Source organism: Neopsephotus bourkii, unplaced genomic scaffold, assembly GCF_033783945.1.
Source record: "Neopsephotus bourkii isolate Nb327-2 ecotype Australia unplaced genomic scaffold, CSIRO-AGI_Nbou_v1 NB_1825, whole genome shotgun sequence".
In the NCBI taxonomy this organism is placed as follows: domain Eukaryota; kingdom Metazoa; phylum Chordata; class Aves; order Psittaciformes; family Psittacidae; genus Neopsephotus; species Neopsephotus bourkii.
Window position 1 is genome coordinate 7,942,386 of NW_026902298.1, and position 20,289 is coordinate 7,962,674.

The 20,289-nt window shown below is 39.4% G+C and overlaps 1 protein-coding gene across 4 annotated transcripts in view; it reads left to right on the plus strand.

The window, feature by feature from the left end:
• The window catches only part of SHANK2 (SH3 and multiple ankyrin repeat domains 2), a 339,902-nt gene that overhangs the window by 181,350 nt on the left and 138,263 nt on the right, over positions 1-20,289 (plus strand). For all 4 annotated transcript variants that reach the window (XM_061343497.1, XM_061343498.1, XM_061343499.1 and 1 more), the window contains 2 exons: positions 14,090-14,172; positions 15,780-15,904. In XM_061343497.1, the coding sequence (XP_061199481.1) occupies positions 14,090-14,172; positions 15,780-15,904 (208 nt within the window). The remainder of the gene's footprint in view (positions 1-14,089; positions 14,173-15,779; positions 15,905-20,289) is intronic.

A 20,289-nucleotide genomic window follows, 5' to 3' on the forward strand; every position in this document is an offset into this window, starting at 1 on the left:
CTTGGTGCCTTTCCTTGACATCCTATGGGTACAGCAGTATTACGAAGCTCACAGGAGAGGATGTAGTAATAAACAACCTTTTCCAAAGGCTTGTTGCCACAAAGTTAATGATGGGACCCAATTGATTCGCCTTCTGCTTTTAGTTCTGGGTTTTGCTGGATGAGGAGAAAGAGGAAGATTTGATTGTGGAGTCTGTGAGGTATGTGTAAGAAAGCTTAATTAAAAGCTCCATTCATTAACCCAAAGTCAGGTGGCAGCATCTGTGTCTCATGAGTGCAGAAGCAACTCCTCAAGAGTCAATTTACATACAACCACCTAAAAAAAATGAGAGCTTCTCCTCAGCTGTGCTTCCCAGCAGTTTCTCTGCTGATGTTGTCATCCATGCTGTCAGATGGAGCAGCACAAGCTTTAATCCTCTACAGCCCAGAGAGACTCTGGCACAGCTGAAGCTGCTACCCCGGTAGTTCAGCATATGCTGTGTAGTGCTTTTTATGGTTGTATTTTTTAACCTGCAGAGTCTACCTGTTGAATAGCTCAGTCTTTGTCCCAGTGTTGTGATGCAAATGGTGTTGTCTTCACAGTTTAAGCATTAGGTGTATTATCCAGCCAGTATGCTTTTTTAGGGGAAGCTCTCAATCTGATGCAGAAATACTTTCATCTAGCTTGAGGTCTAGTTTCATGTGGATATTTTACATAAGTAGAATCATAGAACTGTGGAAGGGTTTGGGTTGGAAGTGACCTTAAAGACCATTAACTCTGCCAGGGATGGGGCAGTCACTGCTTGGGCTACCTGTTCCAGTGCCTCACCATTCTCATAGGGAAGAACTTCTTCCTAATATCTAATCTAAATCTCCCCTCTGGCAGGTTAAATCCATTACCCCTTGTCCTTTCCCAAAGCCCCCCTCCAGGTTTCCTGTAGCCCCTTTAGGCACTGGAGCTGCTCTAAGGTCTCCCCTTAAGGAGCCTTCTCCAGGCTGAACAAGCCCAGATCTCTCAGCCTGGCTCCAAAGCAGAGCTGCTCCAGCCTTTGGGATATCTTTGTGGCCTCCTCTGAACTCTCTCTAACAGCTAGATTATTCGTGTCTTTTAAATATGTATTTTAAAAGGATGGATACCTTCTGTAGAATTCTGGTGATTGATGAAGTAGATGACGCTAGACAGGGAGCTGAGGGACCATTCCCTGGTTATGGCTTAGCTGTGATCCCATTGACGTGTTGTAGAGAATGCAGCGTACATCCTTGCTGAGAGCTGCACAGCCATCAGCAGCAGTCTGTTAAATCCTGGCAAACGATTTGGAAGGAAGCATCATTCCATAGAGAACAGGTCTTTCTGCAATGACATGACTGACTTTTTTTGTTTTGCTGTTGGATGGCACCAGTTTCACTGTACGAATGTTTTCTGGATGTTCAGTTGATCTCTTGCAGAAACTGGAGGAAGTACGTTAAAATGGATGCTGTTTATTCTTAACAACAAATCCATGATTTCTGTCCTTTTATTCTGGGGTTAAATGGTTTGACCATTCTTCTTACCTGCAGGCATAGACTTTAAACATAATCCTTGGTTTCCTGTGGTGGAGAGTAGTAAAAACAATAGTATTTGAAGCTTTTTGCATATATACATAACTCAGTTTTAAACTGGGACATGATAGCAAAAATATCTGAGTATGCTCATGGTTGTAATGAAGTGTATAGCTATAACCATGTGATGTAGTGATGTGGTTACATCTGAATGCTCGCTGAGGTCTTAATGATACATGATCTCTGCAGATGTGATATGCTTGGTCCTTTTAGGCATAGAGAACAGTCAGCACATGCCAAATTATAAACCACAAAGTGTGTAAAACGTTTTTGTGAGTGTATATTGTTGCTTTCTTTCTAAGGTATGTTGTTGGGCTTGCCTGATGCCTGCTCTGAATTAATTCATAGTAGTCTGATAGTGCTGAACTGTTCTCAATGTGTGAGGCCCAGAGACAAGTGTGGCTCATTTTAACACCTTCTGCCTCACGCACTTGAATATAATTCAATATAATTTGTAAGATTGCATGCATGTGTAAGCAATAATTAAGATATTGTAGATTTTGTGGATCAGGTAAAGATGTAAAATGGAAAGGTTTTCATTTGCAGTTATTTAATTTCCAATGAAAATGATCTTACTTGCAAATCAGCAGCTTTGGACTTTGCCTCCCCTGCTGTTGTTTGCTGCCAGGACTGAGCTTTTTATGTCGGTGACTACAGGAAATATTTAAAGTAATTGCTAAAATAGGAGGTAAAAAGGGTGGATGTGTGTGCATGTATCCGAACTGTAGTATCTCTTCTTTGAAATCTGGAGTGTAATTGCATAAAGATACAATATGAAAATCTAATACAGTAAAATGCAGAAGGATTCAGTGAGTTATAAGGGTTTCCATGAACTTGTAAGTGCATTTACTGCCTTAGTAGTGAAGTTTGTTTAAAGCACTTCAGTAAGATCCTTCCTTTAGCAACTAATGCTTTTGAAAGTAATGATTAACATTTGTCAGACATGCAGATGTTTGCCTACAGTTTTAGCAGTAAAGTGTTAGCAAAGAAAGACCAAGAGTTTCCAAGACCAAAGTTGGCATAAAGAATACACAGTCTTTCCCAAATTAAAGCTTAAAATGGTTTCTGAAAAACTTTAAGGATCTACCTCTGCTGCTAGTCAAAACTTGACTGTGTGAATATGGGTAAAGAACATCAAGTTTGCAAGGGTTGGTTTGGTGGATGTGCCATTTCCTGCACAGGAACTGATACTCACAAGTTCAATTTTCTCTCTAACTCCTCTGACAAGATGCTGAGGGACAGGATGGATTTAAATGTCAGGACTGAAGCAGCAGCCTGTGTCCTGTGCATGGGGAGGAATAAAGTTTTGTACATTAGAGAAGATTAAAGAAAACATAGGAAAAGGAAGTGGAAATGATGGAAGATGACAGCAAAAAGAGACTGTGAGGGTGTGACACCGGGTTAGTTAGGAGGATACATAATTCCATGCTAGGATAGAGGGGAAGAAAACGCATTAAAACGTTTGCTTTTTAGGGAAGAGGAGAGTGATGAAGTTTCTGACAATTACTGTTTTACATTCCTGTCTTTGAGCCTCCACTGTGATGGTTTAGATTCCTCTAGGTGACCTTTAATTCCCAGCCCCACTACACCTTTGGCTGCCATCCTCTCACCTCATCACTAGATGAGCAAAAGCCGACATATGGTGCCTCTGATTGTAAGTGATGCATTTTTAAGTCTTGGCAGGCCAAAAGGAACAAATAACTGTCGTGCTCACACTGTGGGCATTCCTCCAGTGGGAGCAACAACTTAAACCACTTTGGCTTTTTTCCTCTTTCCTGCCAGATTTTCCCAAATATTGGTTGTATTTTCAGAAGTTGATCTACAAGGCAAATTCTGAGGTTGACTGACAGGCAACATATGTCCTTGTTTTCATCTTAAAAAGAAACTGTCCAGAAGTCAGGAAGGGGTTGACATCCGGAAGTAAAGCTGGTCACTTCTTCTGAGCAAAACATAATGTTGGTGGGAGGAGGATGTTTTGTCTTAGGACAAAACAGATGTGCTGGAGTATTATTTATCAGTTGAGTGGGGTCAAACCCTGCAAAAAGGGACCTGCTAAATAGCAAGCTATAGCTTGTGTCAGAGTGTTCCCCTGGAATAAGGATCTGGGCTTGAATCCCATGTATGTTAGACTGCTTCACCTTAAACCTGTACTTTGTGTTACTGATGAATGCCAAGATCCTGGCAGACGGATCGATTCTTCATCCAAGTCTTTTGCAACTATTACTCTTTCCCTGAGCCAAGAGGCAGATGCTAGCTCCAACCTCGGGGGTTGTGGCGCGCAGGTTGGGGATGCTGGGTTGGAATGATTGGCAGATATGCCAACTGAATAGCTGTGTTGCTCGGGTGCCTGCTCTCTCTGACATAAAGTGTCTAGCAAAGGCTTAATTTAGACTGAAATTTATTAACAAAGGATTTACTTTAATGAATACGGATTTCACTAAAACTCACTTCATGGCAAATTTGGAACGGAAGAACAGTGAATGTTAAGTTAAATACGTGCACTAGGAAACAGTGGCAACTGCATGGTTAGAGAAATGACTGCTACCCATGTGTCTTCTAATTTCTTGATGTTTTGAATTAAAAAAGCATGTTGGGCACAGATAAAAGGTCTCAGAATTATGTTTAATTGAAATTGAAAACTAGGGATGATATTGAGTAGACTGTATTATCACTTGAACATGGGATGATGTTCAAGGCCAGGTTGGACAGGGCTTGGAGCAACCTGGTCTTGTGGGAAATGTCCCTGCCTGTGGCAGGGGGTTGGAACTTTAAGGTCTCTTCCAACCCAAACCATTCCATTGTTCTATGGTCCTTTAAACTAGCATTACAAAGCCTGACAGCATAGCACTGTCAGAGTTGTAGAACAGTTGTAACTAAAGCAGAAGTGGTTCATGCCTGTACTGTAAACACTTGAAACATCATAAATTCTGAAATACACTTAAAATTAAACTCTGTGAATTTTAATTACTCAGTTGAGCTGAAATGATAAACCAAAATCTACCCAGTACTTAGAAAACCTTCACCTTTCCAGGAATTATGTGTCAGTGTAACCAGTGAGCCATGGCTGAATGTCAAAGAAAGGGGGACTATTGTCCTTATATATTGTCTCCTTATTAGGAGAGATTCCAGTTCAACATTCACTTACTTAAGAAAATTAATAGCCAATTTAAATAAAACAATCTCTTCATCAGGTGGTACAGTCAGTGATTTCTTGCTGCTACTAAAGTTGTGAGCTGACCTGGCCCACAGTTGAAATAAATGCTGAAAAGGATGATGGTGTTAGACAGGAAAAGCTGCTCAGGGGGACATTTCTCAAGCTGTTTTGCAGATAAGCAAACAAAACTTGGAGTAGGCTTGAAATAACTCAAGGGTTTGGTGTAATTAGATAAATGGTGAGAGGAGAGAAGGTATTTCAGAAGAATCATAAAATAGTTAGGGTTGGAAAGGACCTTAAGATCATCCAGTTCCAACCTCCCTGCCCATGGCAGGGACACCTCACACTAAGAAGTAGAGATGCCACGTCCTTTTGGATGTTAATGAGATTGTAAAATCATATGGTGATTTTTAAAGGGATACATGAAAATTAAGCTCTAATTGAAATCACCTCTTAGTGTCTTTTTAGTCAAATCATAGAAAATCCAAGTTTCTCACTCAATCCTATATTATTAATGTTATTGGAGAAGAAAAGAGTGAGCGGATGTTTTCAGAACTTTCTCCTATGTCTGTGATAATACCTCATTTGTTTCAAGACAGAACTTGAAACTTGTAACATGCCTTGTACTCAAATGTCAAGAAATGGTACAGGATCTTCAACGATGATGATTAAAGCCCTGTACGCTTCAGCACAATGTAGAATTTGAAGTGAAATACATCTGCAAAGCTGAAATGAACAGTCGGGGTTACTCAGACTTCTTGTGATTAGAGCTGTGTTTCATTTCCAGGGAATGCAGGACAGGGGGATGGTTATTCCTTCTGCTTATCATAGCAAAGAAGGTGTGATGGAAAGCCAGAGGGATTCCTTAAAACTGATTTGAAACTCATGGTTAGCATTCCTGGAATCAACAGTCTCTTCCCCCTATTTTGTAATTTACTTATGTTAGGCTTTAGTATGTTCAGACTCTCTGAGTGAGCAAATCGAGTTATGATTCTGATATGTCTAGTGAGATTAGTAATAGTTACAAAGACATGCAGTGTCATGCTGCCACCTTAAAGGGCTTGTAACACACTTTGTAAGTGTTAATAAAACACTTTCTTTTCCCCTGAAAGCGTGGCTAAAGTGTATTACAGAAACAGAAATGGAGAGATCCTGAGGAAAGCAGATGTAATCAATGAAGCATAGACTAGTTTGGGTTGGAAGGATCCTTAAAGCTCATCCAGTTCCAACCCCCTGCTATGGGCAGGGACACCTTCCACTGGAGCAGCTTGCTCCAAGCCCCATCCAGCCTGGTCTTGAACACTGCCAGGGATGGGGCAGCCACAGCTTCTCTGGGCACCCTGTGCCAGTGCCTCAGCACCCTCATAATAAAGAATTTCTTCCTTAGTTTAACCTATTATATGCTCATGCTTTAAAGATTGATTTTCTAAGAACAGCTAAAGAAAATGTTTATTGTTATATGTAGTTACAGTTTTGTACACTCATACCAGTATCTTAGTATCTTACTTCCCTGGATGTACCTTTGTTACTTGTCCTGTTTGCTAACCTTGAACACAGTTTTCCTTGTGTCTGGGGTTGTCTGTAATAACACTGACCATCTTTAGCAAAAACATTTAGCAAGTTACTGATTTTGAAAGCCTTTATAGCAAAGGAGTGCTGTTCTTAATAGCTATTATTATTCATTTTGTGTAAATACTTCGTATGTTATGGTGCTTAGGTAGAAAACTGTTTCTGTGTAGTTCAGTGTCAGTATCAAGGGCTGGAACTGCAGCTGGTTTGGGGTAGAGAAATACAGATTTAAAGACTAAGGTGGATAAATATTCTTGTTCCCTAAACATTTGTATGTTTGTACAGTCTGTTCAGGGCTCATAGTACGAGTGATGAATATTAATATCATAATAGTACAGGCTTAGATTGTTGGAATGCTTGATAATTACAACTGAAAATTGCTACTAAGTGTTAGGTATAAGTGGAGTGTGCTGTAGCCCAAATACTAACTCAGTTGATGGCACATCTGTATGAAATGGCTGGAAGGTCTCTGCATTATAAAACTCTTCTGTTCTATACTAGAAGGACACTTGCCTAAATGTTTCCTGTTTGGTTTTTGCTTTATGTGGTACTTGAATTGACCCTTATTTTTAAAACGCAAATGAAATTAAGACAATGATGCTTCTCTTTTTTTTAAGCTCACTTTGCCACTCTCCTCACCCCACCATGCTGGTTTGTTTTCCCCTTACCAGCGCAGAGGCAAGAGAATAATAACATTCCTCTTAAACAAGAGTGTATATAGACTCATTGTATTCTGTATGTATATATATATATTCATATATGGATATCTGTTTGTCCATATACGTGAGCACACATGTACCACACATGTATATATACACACAAGTATATATTGTGTGTGTATGTATATAGGATCATGACCTTACCATTGAGTTTTTTCCTCTTCATATCCTATCCTGAGATTTCTGTATCATATCGAATGAGGCTTTTACTGGATGTTTTCTGTTTCCAGGAGGTTGTTTTGGCTTCCTGTTTTGCCATGTCAGCACGTTACTTTAGTGGTTGCAGTTCCAGCAACATAAGGTGAGGACAGGAAAAAACCTAACAGTAGTACTAGCCAAATCAGTCAGCTGAGGTGTTCCTTGAGATCACCTACTCCTACCACCAAAGAATAGGATATTAAGTATCGCTAAAGGGTGGATAAAAGAATGTGGACTGATACATACACATAGAGGACATTTCTCCTTAGTTCTACATAAAAAATAGTTTCTTTGCACTTGTGTTACAAAATGTAATGTTTCTCTTTCAAACCTGTATTTCTTTGTAATGTTTTATAGCGTAAGTTCAACGAATTATACAGCATTGTTACCATCTTTACCATAGGCTACTTCTTTGTGTAATTATGAGTAATCTTTTGGGCAGCTGGCAATTACAGGGCTGGAAAAAGCAGAACAGGCTTCCTGACTTCCTAATTGTTAGGGAATCACTTCATGATTTTGATATCACGATTCACTATCATGGTTTTGATAACTTGGTGAAGAAGTGTTCATTTTTACCAAGGGCATCAAGTATTCAAAACCCAATTCACAATTGTTTACTTGTTTGACAGTGTGAATGAAACACCTTTTTTAATGGAAGAAGTTAACACACCCTGACAGGTTTTACTGTACTCTGTCATTTCCTCTGGGCAATAGAAGAATTAGGGAGTACCTAAATGTCTTTTATGGCGTGCTACAGCTTGGCATATACCTCTTTCATCGACAAATGAATTTCAGTTTAAAATATGCAGCCTTGTTTTTCTCATGATCAAAGATCTGTGTGATGTTCACTGAACTCTGTAGAAACAGCACAGATAGAGGAGATGAAAAAGACAACTATATGAATATAAGAAGTAGATAGGAGCATTACTGAAGCATCCTCTTTTCTTTTCCCACTCTTTTACTTGGCCTGAAGGTCCCCAGCTAAGGAAGACATGGCTGTGCTGAGTTAGCCATTCATACATGAGGGAAATGTAAAGTTGGCTGAGGAGAAGTTACAGTTCTATTGCAATTTGAATTTATTTGCCACACATTATAAAGCCAGAGAGAACAACAGTGCAAAGATGGTGGTGGTTCCTTCCCTGTATTCTTTTGTTTTTTGCCTGGGTGCCAGGAAGGCATTGACAGACAACCAACAGTTGGAAGTGCAAGTAAAGACACTGTCATTAGATGTTGCAGTTTCTTTGAGAGCACCTGTGAAGCTGGAATCCATAGGAAGCACTAAGCATTTTATTCCATGGTTCATGTCCATATGGAGCCCTGATTTTGTAATTGTTGTTTTGGTGAAACAGCAGAATGATTTGTAGTCCTTGGGAATGCCTGCGGGAGTGATGCTTGTTCTCCAGTGTATTTTGAAGACACTAAAGACTATTTTGAGAACTGTATTAGCTTCTATGGATGGGCAGCTTTGTTGCCTCCAAATACGACATCTAATTCAGTTTTAACAGTAAATGTTGTGCTAATGGGAGAATTCTGGATCATGATAACGAAATCATTGCTTTGGGAAACAGTTCAACTTCAGCCTAACTCCACTTTAAGTACAGTAACTCCATGGAAGGAAATGCAGGCTTGTACCATGGTCCGTATGTGAGGAAATGAGAAACAATTACATCTGTGACTTCCTACAAACAATGCTGACGGGTTTTCACGTAAGGAAAATAAAGGGAAAAGTCAAACACTGCAAAGGAAGGAAACAGTGTTTTTACTTATCTATACCCCATTGTGAAAAAACTCTTGGCCTCAAATATGGAGGAGCAGAAAAGACAACCCTGCATTGTTGTCATTGTCTGTGTGACTCTGTTCGTCCCTTCTCCATCATATATTACTTATTGTCCCATCATTATACTCCCTGGACTTCTATCTTTACCAAGTAAGAAGTTTAACAGCTTAAAGTTTAGTGTTCTGCAGTATTTCTGTTCTAATGACAGGTTGTGCCTTCCTCGAGTAGAATGTTGAGGTACTTACCATCCATCTATATTGCCTTCCTCCCAAACACATCTTGCTGTAAACCTTCAGGTAAACATACTTTCTACAGGAAAATCAGTTAGGCTTGTCTTATGTGACTGAAATCGTATTGGCAGGATTGATCAGCTGTGCAGAGCAAGTCTGCATGTATTTTGACTCAGGGCAGGACAAAAGATGTAATTGTATTTTTATATTGAATATCCTTTGTAAGAGTATATTGTGCTTACAGAAAGCGTTGCTAGAAGATAAGAATAAGTAGTTGAAAAGTCAAACTATAGAAATATAGGAAGTAAACACGCTCATTGGGTTGTAACTCTGGTTGGTTGAATCTCATGTATGATCTGTTAGATAATTGTGCTGCCATGGAAGGCTGCAGTCCAGTTTGTTAAAGCTGAAAATGTTCGGCTTCGGTTATGTTTCTGGTGGATGCACAATTGGGAGAGAATCAGGAAAATAATTCCTATTTAAATTCATGTTTTCTCTGCCTTAGGGAGAGATTGACGATATGCCAAATAGCCATTTCTGTTTCCAGATGATGATGAGTGGAGCATCCTCTATGTGCTGTTTTTCAGATTCAAGTCAGCACTGGTACACAAGATACAAACTGGCCTAAACGTGTTCCATGGTCCTGCCAGCTTCCATCTCTGCTATTTAGTATTTTAACTTTTGGAGTAAGTCATGCTTTACGATAAGGTGTAGTTACTCTAGTTGTGAAATGGCAGCTAGGTTTCCTGGGTTTGCCTCCATCAGGAACCTGTGCTTCAACCTTTATTTTCTTCATACATATCTTTATGAAGGACTTGACATTTCTGCTTCCTTCCTCAAGTATTGTCTTAGTGGGCTGCTAGCAAAGCAGAAATTCTTGCTGTCTTGAAAAGTCTACACAAAAGACAGTGGTTATGTTGAACGTAACAGTGCTGAGTCAACTCTCAGGTGTCTGTCTGAACGTGGGTAACTCTGTATTTCCCTTTCTCCATTGATAAGTCTGTAAAAGTGTGGAAATTCCAGCATCTCTGCACAATTCTTGAGTCTTGAAGTGTTAGGGAAGCCACACGAACTGATGAACAAGTATGGTTTCTAATGTTTATAGAGTCTGGATAAAGCAAAAGGGATTTTTGATTGACTCATTTTTAGCCTGAAGTTTTTATATGTAAGACTGTACTTCATGCAGAAGTATTTTGCACTCAAAAGGTTGTACTTTGCATTTAGCTTTGTGTGCGGTGAATCTTGGGCTTACACAGCCAAAAATCCAAGTAACGTCTGCCCTGTTTAAGTAAGGAGCTATTGATTTTAAAATTACTCATTACCATAATGTGGAACTAGTAGCATTCTGAAAACCTGGTTCTGATGCTGTTTGAACAGATCTGGTTCTGATGCTGTTTGATTTCAGTTTGAGATGGGGCAGGAATGGACTTGAAGGATTTTACCTATTGAAATTTGATGTGTCGCAGGTAGCAGGGACTGTTGTAGAGTGTGTTGTTTGCCTGTACTCAAAGCACCTGTGAAGAAATGCCTCTTGCTTGAGCTCAGACCTCTGCAAAGGCTTGTAATGTAATGTCGCCTTTATTTGTCACTGGGAGCTATAGCTTATACCATTCTGTTGCTAAGTATTTACAACACCTTCAGGATCAAAGAACTGCTGCCAAGAAGGCTTGTTATGAGAAATTTTGACCTACTTTTACAGTTGGCACCACTTTGCCTGCCAGAACCAGGTAGACTGTGTATGTCTTCAGTGAAGAGGTCCAGATTGATGCTGAGATAAGAGAACCCTGTTCGGCAAAGCAAATGAAAGCCTTAAAGCAAACAGGTTAAACTTCTTTCTTTCCTTCTGCCCCACCCTTCTCTCAGGGGTGCAAAGTGAATTTGCTGGAGAAAGGGGTGTAGAGGCTGCAGGTTTGGTTTATTTGTGTCCACGTGTTTGTTTTCCATCCCTTTCCTGCTGCTAGTTCTGAGTTCTGCAGCACTGGGGTGTGTGTGGAGAATCAGTTTGCTTTCTTGTGATGGCTTTAAACAAGTTCAGGCTGCTCACACAATAAGATTTTTGCAGGTGCCCTTCTCCTGAAACATAAATGGGGAGAAATAACTACAGCTCTGAAGTTTTCAGACCTACATTTTTGCTTTACAGGCTGTGATGGGTTTTTTTCTTAATGTAGTATGTGACTGAAACAATATATTATTAAGCTGTATTTGTCAAGTAATAGAGATCAGTTTGTACATCATGTTACCAAAAAGTCATGTTGCACTTCTTCCCTTGCCTTTGTCCTCCCCTTGCTTGTAAACCATGAAACTTTGTGAAATGTTGGCAATTTAGTATTCCCACTCTCAATGTCTAAAGTGAAGTCTAAACCTGGGTAGTTTATGCTATAAATGTGCAGCACATGAAAAGAAAATCATAGGTGGTTTTCACACTTTTAATCTGAACAGTTGTAGACCCTCTACATTAGGAAGACGTGAGCATGACTAGAAAATACCTGTGATTCCATTAGCTGGCTGCGACAGGACCCTGGATGCCTTTTCTTTGAGTGCTTAACATGATCAGGTGAATTGATCCCAAGTTTCTGAGCACTGCTTTTGGAACTTCATCCTTCTGTGTTTTAAGGAATGATAAAAGGAATTTGTTTGCTTTTGTCAGCAAAAATGAAGGACTCAGAGCCAGGTTTGATGAGGTACCCACCTAATGGGGCTTCTGAATTCCTTATGTTAATGAAGTGAGATAAGAGTTGGATTTGGGGAGGGAAGAGGAGGAGTTATCTGTGAACCAAACACTTTCCGTGATTAGATTCTCAAAAGCAGCCTTCTAATTTCTATTAAGCTATTGATTGTTTGCAAGGAAACTTGAAGGAAATGGGTTTTAATTAATTTGACTGTATTAAGAAGAAGGCTGAAGACAGCTTTACTGTTGACTCTTCAGCAGTATGGGTCCCATCTTGAAAATGTGATTGGTGACATGGAAGAACTGAGTTAGTGCACTTGTAGGTTCACTCAGTTTCTATCAGTATTGGACGTTGATGGAGGGTTTCAGTACTACAGCAAGGGCTCTGTGGGTTGCAAGTTCCATCACACCCTCATATCCATGAGCAGGAGTGTGTTTGGCTTTTAATTTTAAGTACAGGTAATATCTGAATTATATAGTAAATAATCATAGAATCATCATTAGACTTAAAGCTCATGCAGTTCCAACCCCCGGCCATGGGCAGGGACACCTTCCACTTGATGTAATAATAGTAAGAAAGATAAATAATAGTAAGTTGAGACAGTACTCAAAAGCTGTTGATACTTATGGAGGTCATCTATTCCTCAGAAAGTCACCACTGAGGTAGTTTAAATTCCTGTGTGGTGTTTAAATACCCTGGAGTTTGGAAGACACAGCTACACCATCACATTAGCAGTAAGAAGTCACATCCGTCGGAGCTGGAAAGTCACCCAAAGGATAGCCTGGAATACACAAAAGATGTGGAGTTTGGACGCTGTCCACTGGTGTCCTGCTCTCATTCTCCTTGTCTTTGTCCAGAGCTTTAAATGAAAAGGTCACACTGATTTTAATTTCATTATTTTCCTCCTGCCATTCTGGATTATTAATGGCACCGGGGTGGGTCCGGTCTGTTAGCGTATCCAGTGCCTTAGGGACTAGATTGTGTACGAGACCAGTGGTCACAGCAGTCAGGTGGGAAAGAAATAAGAAAGAAAACTTGCTCATACTTCTCTCTCTCTTAAGTAGGTTTGTAGGTATGTTAAAGCCAACCTAGCAGCGTGTTTTGCAGCGCTTCCGATTCATGAATACTTAACCCCTGACACTGCCTTTGTTCAGAAGAACTTGTGCTGTGTAATGATTTTATACCTTAAAGAGCGGTCAGAATCATTTTTCACTGTGAGCTTATTTTTAGTAATCCAGAGTTTAATGAAAAGCACTAAACAACGTGAGGCTTTTGCAGATCATTCCCTGCATTGGAGAGATCCCATTTTAATGTGGATTTTATGCCTTTTCCTCCTCTACCATCTACTTTTTCCTTAACCAATGACAGAAAGATTCTTAAGGCTACTTTCTCTTTAAGGACATACTGCTTACATAAATAGCCCTTTACACCATCTCCTCGTTTTATAATACTAATTGTTTATCAGAAGATGGGAAATATTCCTTAGAAATGTGTTTTCCTGCTTGTGCATGCCTTGTTACTATTTCAATTATGCAGATTCTTGATGCTGTGGAAATTGGTGCCTGATGACGCCAAGGCAGCTGCACGTTGTTAGCATTGTAGGCTGTCAGATGATCATGTGGGATTCTTGCAGCATGCAACATTCAATAGGATTGAAAAAGGGCTTTTGATGCAAGGCATAGCTTTCAGAATATATTTGTGCCTTTTAGTTAGCTAATAGAAAATCATAATTTATTCTCTTTAAATTTAAAATGCTGCCTCATTTTTCTTCTGGTTGGTTTCATTTTGGCTTCACTAGAAGATGCATCTGGTACATCCACGATTGAGGAGTTTTTTAATGATACTGTCGTTCAGTTCACTTACTTTTTTTCCTTTTAGAGTCCTAGCTAGCCAACAGATTACATGATCACATGTTCATTCATACAAACCACCATGCATGATTTCTTCTTCTTTCTTTTTCCTCTCTGCCTTTTTTATTCCATTTAAGTTGCTTTGTCATGTTCTCTTTTATCATTCAGCTTAGTCTTTGTCTTCCCCTCGCTACTATTTGTTCTTTGTTTTCCCATGCTTGGTTACTGCAATATTATTTGATTAACGGGCTGTGATGATGATGAACCTGCACACTGGAGGAGCAGCTACTACAGTGGTGATGAAGGGATGTAATAATGGTCGCTATCCTCGGAATTCTCTCTACAGTGACTGCATAATAGAAGAAAAGGCAGTGGTCCTGCAGAAAAAAGACAATGAAGGATTTGGATTTGTGCTCAGAGGGGCAAAAGGTATGTGCTTCTGTGTGTGTGTTTGTGTGTGTGTGATGTGCACTGGCATGAAGAAATTTATACATCTCGGAATATAAGCAGGAATTATTCTTGGTGCACTTGGTTGCTAGACAACAGGATTCTCTGTATGCTGTACTACTCAGACGGATTTTAGTGGCTTCTGTCTGAAGCAGTTTGCATTTTTACATAGGAGAAGCACTATATAATCTTTGGGGGGGGAGAGAAAGTTTTGTCTGTATTTCTATTGTGTTGGTACATGTAATATTTTGTCCTTAATGTGTTCTGTTGTGCAGTTTTACCTAACTATGGCAAACCTGCTTTCCTTATAAAACCTGCTTCTTTATTTCAAATATCAGTCTACTGAAATAGGTCTGCGAGTAGAAATAGGCAAGAGAGTGATGTTTTGTTTAAAATAGGTGTGGATCTTCTGCAAGGTGACATTGGTGCAGTTTTAGTATGAAAATATGATCTTTTTTTATATCTTCAAAAGCTGCACGTATGTTGCATGGCCTGTAGTGTGCTCATTTTAAAAGCTGTTCGTATGTTAAGCTGCATGTTACTTTTCTGTAGGCTAAAACGTATAATAATGGCATCCCTAAGAGTTAAAAAAAGCATTCTATTTAATGCTTTGCTTTTTAACTTTCAGTCCAGTTTGCTCCTTTTGTATTTAAAAAACATACATATGATGGTATGTCCCATTTCTTGCTCCCCCTCATTTTACATGGGTTCTCCCTTGCCTTGCTTGAGCATGAACATTATTCCACATCTTCATTCTTGGGACATCGTTTTTGCTCTCCTCTGTTCCCACACCCCTAAACCATAGATTTTCAGTGTTGTGAAAGCTTCTCTGATTTTAGCTAAAGAAACATGTTGGGAGTTGTGTTAGGAAGGGCACCTTTCAGCTAACCCACTGGCAGGAGTTGTCTGTGCATTGAACAGAGGTTACTCCCTCTGTGTAAGCCCAGCAGTTTTGCCCAGATTTTCTCTGTAACAGTGAGGGCACCTCAGGTGAAAGACCCAAGGACTTTTCTGCTTGTATGTGGACGTGACAGAGAGAGGGAGAGCTGTTACAGGGCCTGCTCTGCCTCCTTGCCTAAAAAGTGATTCCTTCTGTTACCTTCTTTGTAATATACCTCTAAATCTAGAAGAGAAAAATCAGGTTGGGCTTTTGCATCCCATCCCATCACCCCATGCCCCCCACCTTTTGGCCAGATGCTCTCTTCTGGCTATGGTACATCATTTATTTTCAGTTGGATGTTGCCAGATTTACAAGCATTTTGCTAGGCATACAAAGGCTTACTTCCAAGTAATACTGAATATCCTGGACCACTCAGAATCCAGCTCTTGCCTCATGCAGCTTGATTTGATTTGTGTCAGTAAAGAAGCATGTCTTTTTCTCTCTGAGTGGAAGACCTGTGGATTGCTATTGCAGAGAGATTGCACTTTATTCCCAGCATCTTAATATCCTCTGAGGCAGAACCCTCTTACTTTGAGAACCCACCATTTTTAAACCATAAATTTCAGTGGCCAGTCTTAGGCTTTTACTCAAGTGGTATTTACAAGCACTCCATAACTTTCTTATTTTAATGTGGTGTTTATTTTTAAAGCTGATACACCAATTGAAGAATTCACCCCAACTCCAGCCTTTCCTGCTTTGCAGTACTTGGAATCGGTGGACGAAGGGGGAGTAGCATGGCAAGCTGGCCTGAGAACTGGAGACTTTTTGATCGAGGTAGGAGATCCTGCAATTTGATTCTCCGTGTTCTGTTGGGGAAATAGTGATGTTTTCCCTTTGTTGGGAATAAAAGTGGTATGATGCTTCTGAAGAGCAAGTGCAGTGGAGTGACACCAATGATGTACTTCACTTGATCTATATTAACATCTCGTGCAGCATTTAGGAAAGCATTTAGAAAAGAACCATGTTCAGGTTGGCTGGGAATTTTCGATTTGTTCTTTCTGTTATTTGGGAGCACACTATCAGAGACGTTTGGGAGGTTTTGTTCTTCTTTGCCTGACAGATTTCAGTATTTACTGTAGGCTATCAATTCTGTGGTCTTGCAGTCATTGAAATAGATTACTTTTTATGCAACTGTTTCTGCAGTCAGAAATATCAGTGGTCTAATGCTGGTTTGAAACCATGGAGAAAGCAGCAAATCACCTTGGCTTGAAATGAGATATTTCCAACAGTGCACTATAAATACAGTCACATAAAAAATAGGCAATGGATGTCATTGCAATAGAAATTACTTTATAAAAAGGATGTATTTAAATACTCTTTCCAGTCACACCACAAATGTTTTCACGTTTTAGAGTTTGGAGGATTCTGGGTTGGTATTTTAGGATTTGGTGCAATAGTTGGTGCTCTTCTTTAGTGTTACTGGGCAGTTTGCAACAAAATCAGGATTTGGGATTTTCCTCTTCTTCCCTCCACAACCTTTTCATGGTCAACAACGTGATGCTGTGATTCTGTGGAACTCTCTGTTTGAAACTAGGCCTTTCAGGGTTCATCAACCAAATCTTGTCTCTATGAGCTTTTGATTTGATTTTAGTTTTTCTTCTTCAGGTGCGTATGTGCTTTGCTAAAGTGTTTACTGGTGCCACAACATTCATTTCTGCAGAGCTGGCATTTACATTTGGGAGAGGATGTAATCTGCAGCTTTTATTTGTTGTGTGCACTGAACTCCCATGGTGATGGAATTTAAATAGTTGCACAGCTTCTTCATATTTTGACAAGTGAAAGAGCAGGCTTTGCAGACTTCTCATGTAAATGGAGGTGCATTTTTAGCTGGGTCTTCCATTACATTTCTCTTACTGTTTCTTGAGAGTAAGCATTTAGCAAACTGTTAAGCAGTAGCTTACAAATCATGCTGCTATGAACTCTGTGCAGGGATGCTTTCGAACCACAGTTATTGGTGTTAGGTGAGGGGTTTACACAATGCTTTATTTTTAGAAGTTGATTTCTTGTTAGGCTTTTCATCAGTAGGAAGTATGAATAGTCTGTACTGGCTGATTTTGCAGATGGATTTGATGGTGAATAATGTATAATTTAATGGAGAGGATTACAGGATGCTAACTACGTGTATGGATTTTTTAAAGATCTCTAAAGGGATGCAAGGGGTCTGGGTAACTGATTTGGCACAAAGCTCTGCTGGCTTGCTGGCAAATGAAAGAAGAATTATAATTACTTGTATAGACAATTTACTCCAAGCCTTAGCTTAGAAGAGTAGTTAAACATGCCCATGCATTGCTGAGTGGGGACATTAATCCATACTCTACACAGTCCAGTATATTTGTAATTAATTATGAAAGAAGCAATTGTTACATGCAAATCAAATCCATTTCTCTGTCATTTATGTTCATCAGACTTACTCTGTTCTGAATTTTGCAACTGAATTAAGAGGCTATGGTGATCCTGAGGAATCACGACTTTGCTGTGGTTGTAGACTTGTTGGAGACAGGCAGGGGTTTTCTGGTTTATGAGATACACGTGCAATGCACAAGACTCGCTATTGAAAGCCATCTTAGAAGATATTTACTGTGATGCAAAAGATAACTAGTGCTCTAATAGAAATTAGTGATTCACCTGCACTTCTAGGAATGCCAAGCTACTTAATTTCTTGTGTTGAACCAAGGACAGTTAAATGTACTACACATTGTAGTGAGTGGTTGTCACAACTGGTGGAGTTAGTCTGTCTCACTGTGAAATTTCTCCCTTGACTCTGAAGTTTCTGCTGCTGTGTGTAAGTGACACCTCAACCATTTGTAAGTAATATAACGCATTTATCATAAATGTCACAGGAATAATAAAAGAGTTAATGGGCAACTAGGATCCTAATTAGTCCCATTTATAACACTTGCAGCAAGCATCAGGCTTTAGGGAAGTGAGAAACCAGTTTGGCAGAGGGCAAAATGTAAGGGAGAGCAGGTGTTTTGCCCTTGCTTGAGGGGGTTTGGTGGCTTAGGGGCATGGAGATACAGAGAATCTCAGTGTGGAAAGGCAGGTTTGACAGGAAGATAGATCCTTTCTTTTGAAAGGACTGATCATGAGGATAGCTGAAGAGAAAACATCATTTTTTATGTGTAATTATGGTCTCTGGATCTTCTGAAGGCGGAGACTTCACTGTCAGCTACTGAGCGGACTGAAGTAGTTGAAGATGACACGTGTTGAGCAGAACAAATAAAAGATCAATACAGAAAAGGAAGAAAAGTTGTCTTGCTTGAGCAGGTAAACAGAGTAGATGTGAGCTGGAACAGGGTTGGCATGGTATCATTTGACTGAGTTTTTATCAAGCTTACACTGATTTGTCCAACCCCTACAATTAATTTTCACATGAGATTTCCAAGATTAAAGTTAAACTTGCCCCTGGAAATAGCATTCACAGACTTTTCATTGACATTTCTGACAATACATGGTTTTATTCCTTGCTTCAAACCCAGTCATATTTTTGGTGGTAAGAATTCCAGTGTGTGTCATGGCTTTTCTGGATAGAATACAGGAAAACCGTATGGAAAAGCACATGAGTAGTCTTAGAGGTGAAACAGAGACAGCTGTCGTTGAATGTGGGGTTTCGTAAGCAATTCAGTGGTTGCTAATTCATGTGATTTTCTTCACTTGGATAAACAATGAGAAATGGAATACGATTATAATTTGGTGGTTGTATCTCGAGAGATTGCATAGCTCTACTGTAGGTGCTAGTTTTCACTGGTTTAGTTGATGTTTACTTGAATCTTGGTATTTGCCCAATTACAAAGGCAGATATAAGTAAAGCAACACGTTAGGGCAAGTGCTACCCAACCTGAAACTTTCAGTTTCCAGTAGAAGGAGATTTTGAAATCTACAGCTCTCACTAATGTAACACTAGTTCTGAAGCCATTGGAGGTGGTGGGTAATTTGTCAGAGTGACTGGATATCTATAGTACAGCTTTTGAATTGGAAACTGCTTAATCAGAACAAATCGAACCATACACTGATTTGATTTGTTACTTGAGGCATTTGCAAGAAAGAAATGTAGGAGCTCTGACTCTAAATCTGTTATTTATGAATAATCTTTATGTGTCTAACCCATTGTCACCTTTGTTTAGATGTAGTAGTTGAACTAATAGAAGCGTAGAGGAACCACTAACTACTGCTGTTCAGGAGTGCTGCCTTAAAACAGGATGTAAGGTATTTGCTAAGTTGGGTTGTGTTTTCTATTGAGATTTCCTTTACCTAATCCAGTATAACCATCTTAGAACAAAGAGATCCGTTAAAGTGGAACAGTTTTTTTGACTCAGAATAGTCTTTGGTTTGGTTCAGTACAGGATATAGACTTATAAATTATAACCTGGTGGATTATTAACTTGTTATACTCATGAGTATGTTGCATGATGTGGTGCATGGGGAGTTTTCATCTGCCACAGGGCATATCTCATAACAAACAATAATGTTATAATATCAATACTTAGAGAGTGAAACAAATTCTGCAATATTTTACCAGAATAATGCATTTTGCTCTAAATGAGGCATTGCAGTTTGCATTATTGCGCCATAAAATCGCTTATTTTTCCAGATAAATGGAAACGTTACTGTTTTCAGAACAGCAGAGCTGCTTATTTACATGTCAGTTGGAATGTAAGCTAGATAAAACCAGTGTATTACCCATTAATAAAAAAACCAAGGCATAATTCAAGGTTTGATTTGAGGCTCAAACCCAGAGGTAGCAATAGAAGAAACCTCACCATTTTGGTGCAGAACAGTTCAGTTGGTGCTTGTACTAGAACATGCAAAGTGGTCTGCAGAATAGCTGCCTGTATTTCTTTATCCTCCAAAGCTTGTAGAATTTACTACATCAAACATCCCTTTAAGTAGTGATAGGTGGAAAACAGACATCACTTTATTACAGCATTGTTTTATCATTGTGTTATCACTGTCCTCTGGCTGTACGTAGAAAGTAGCAATAAGCATTTAGAGAGACATCTAGAGTAACTGGAATGGGGATTTGAGACAAATCCACACATGCACACAGAGGTGACTTCAGATTCATATTTAGCAATAGGTTAGATTTTTATAGTTTTATTCCAGTAAATAATTTTCTGCAAACCTTAAAACTGATTTACAAAGCAAGTTCTTAACTTTAT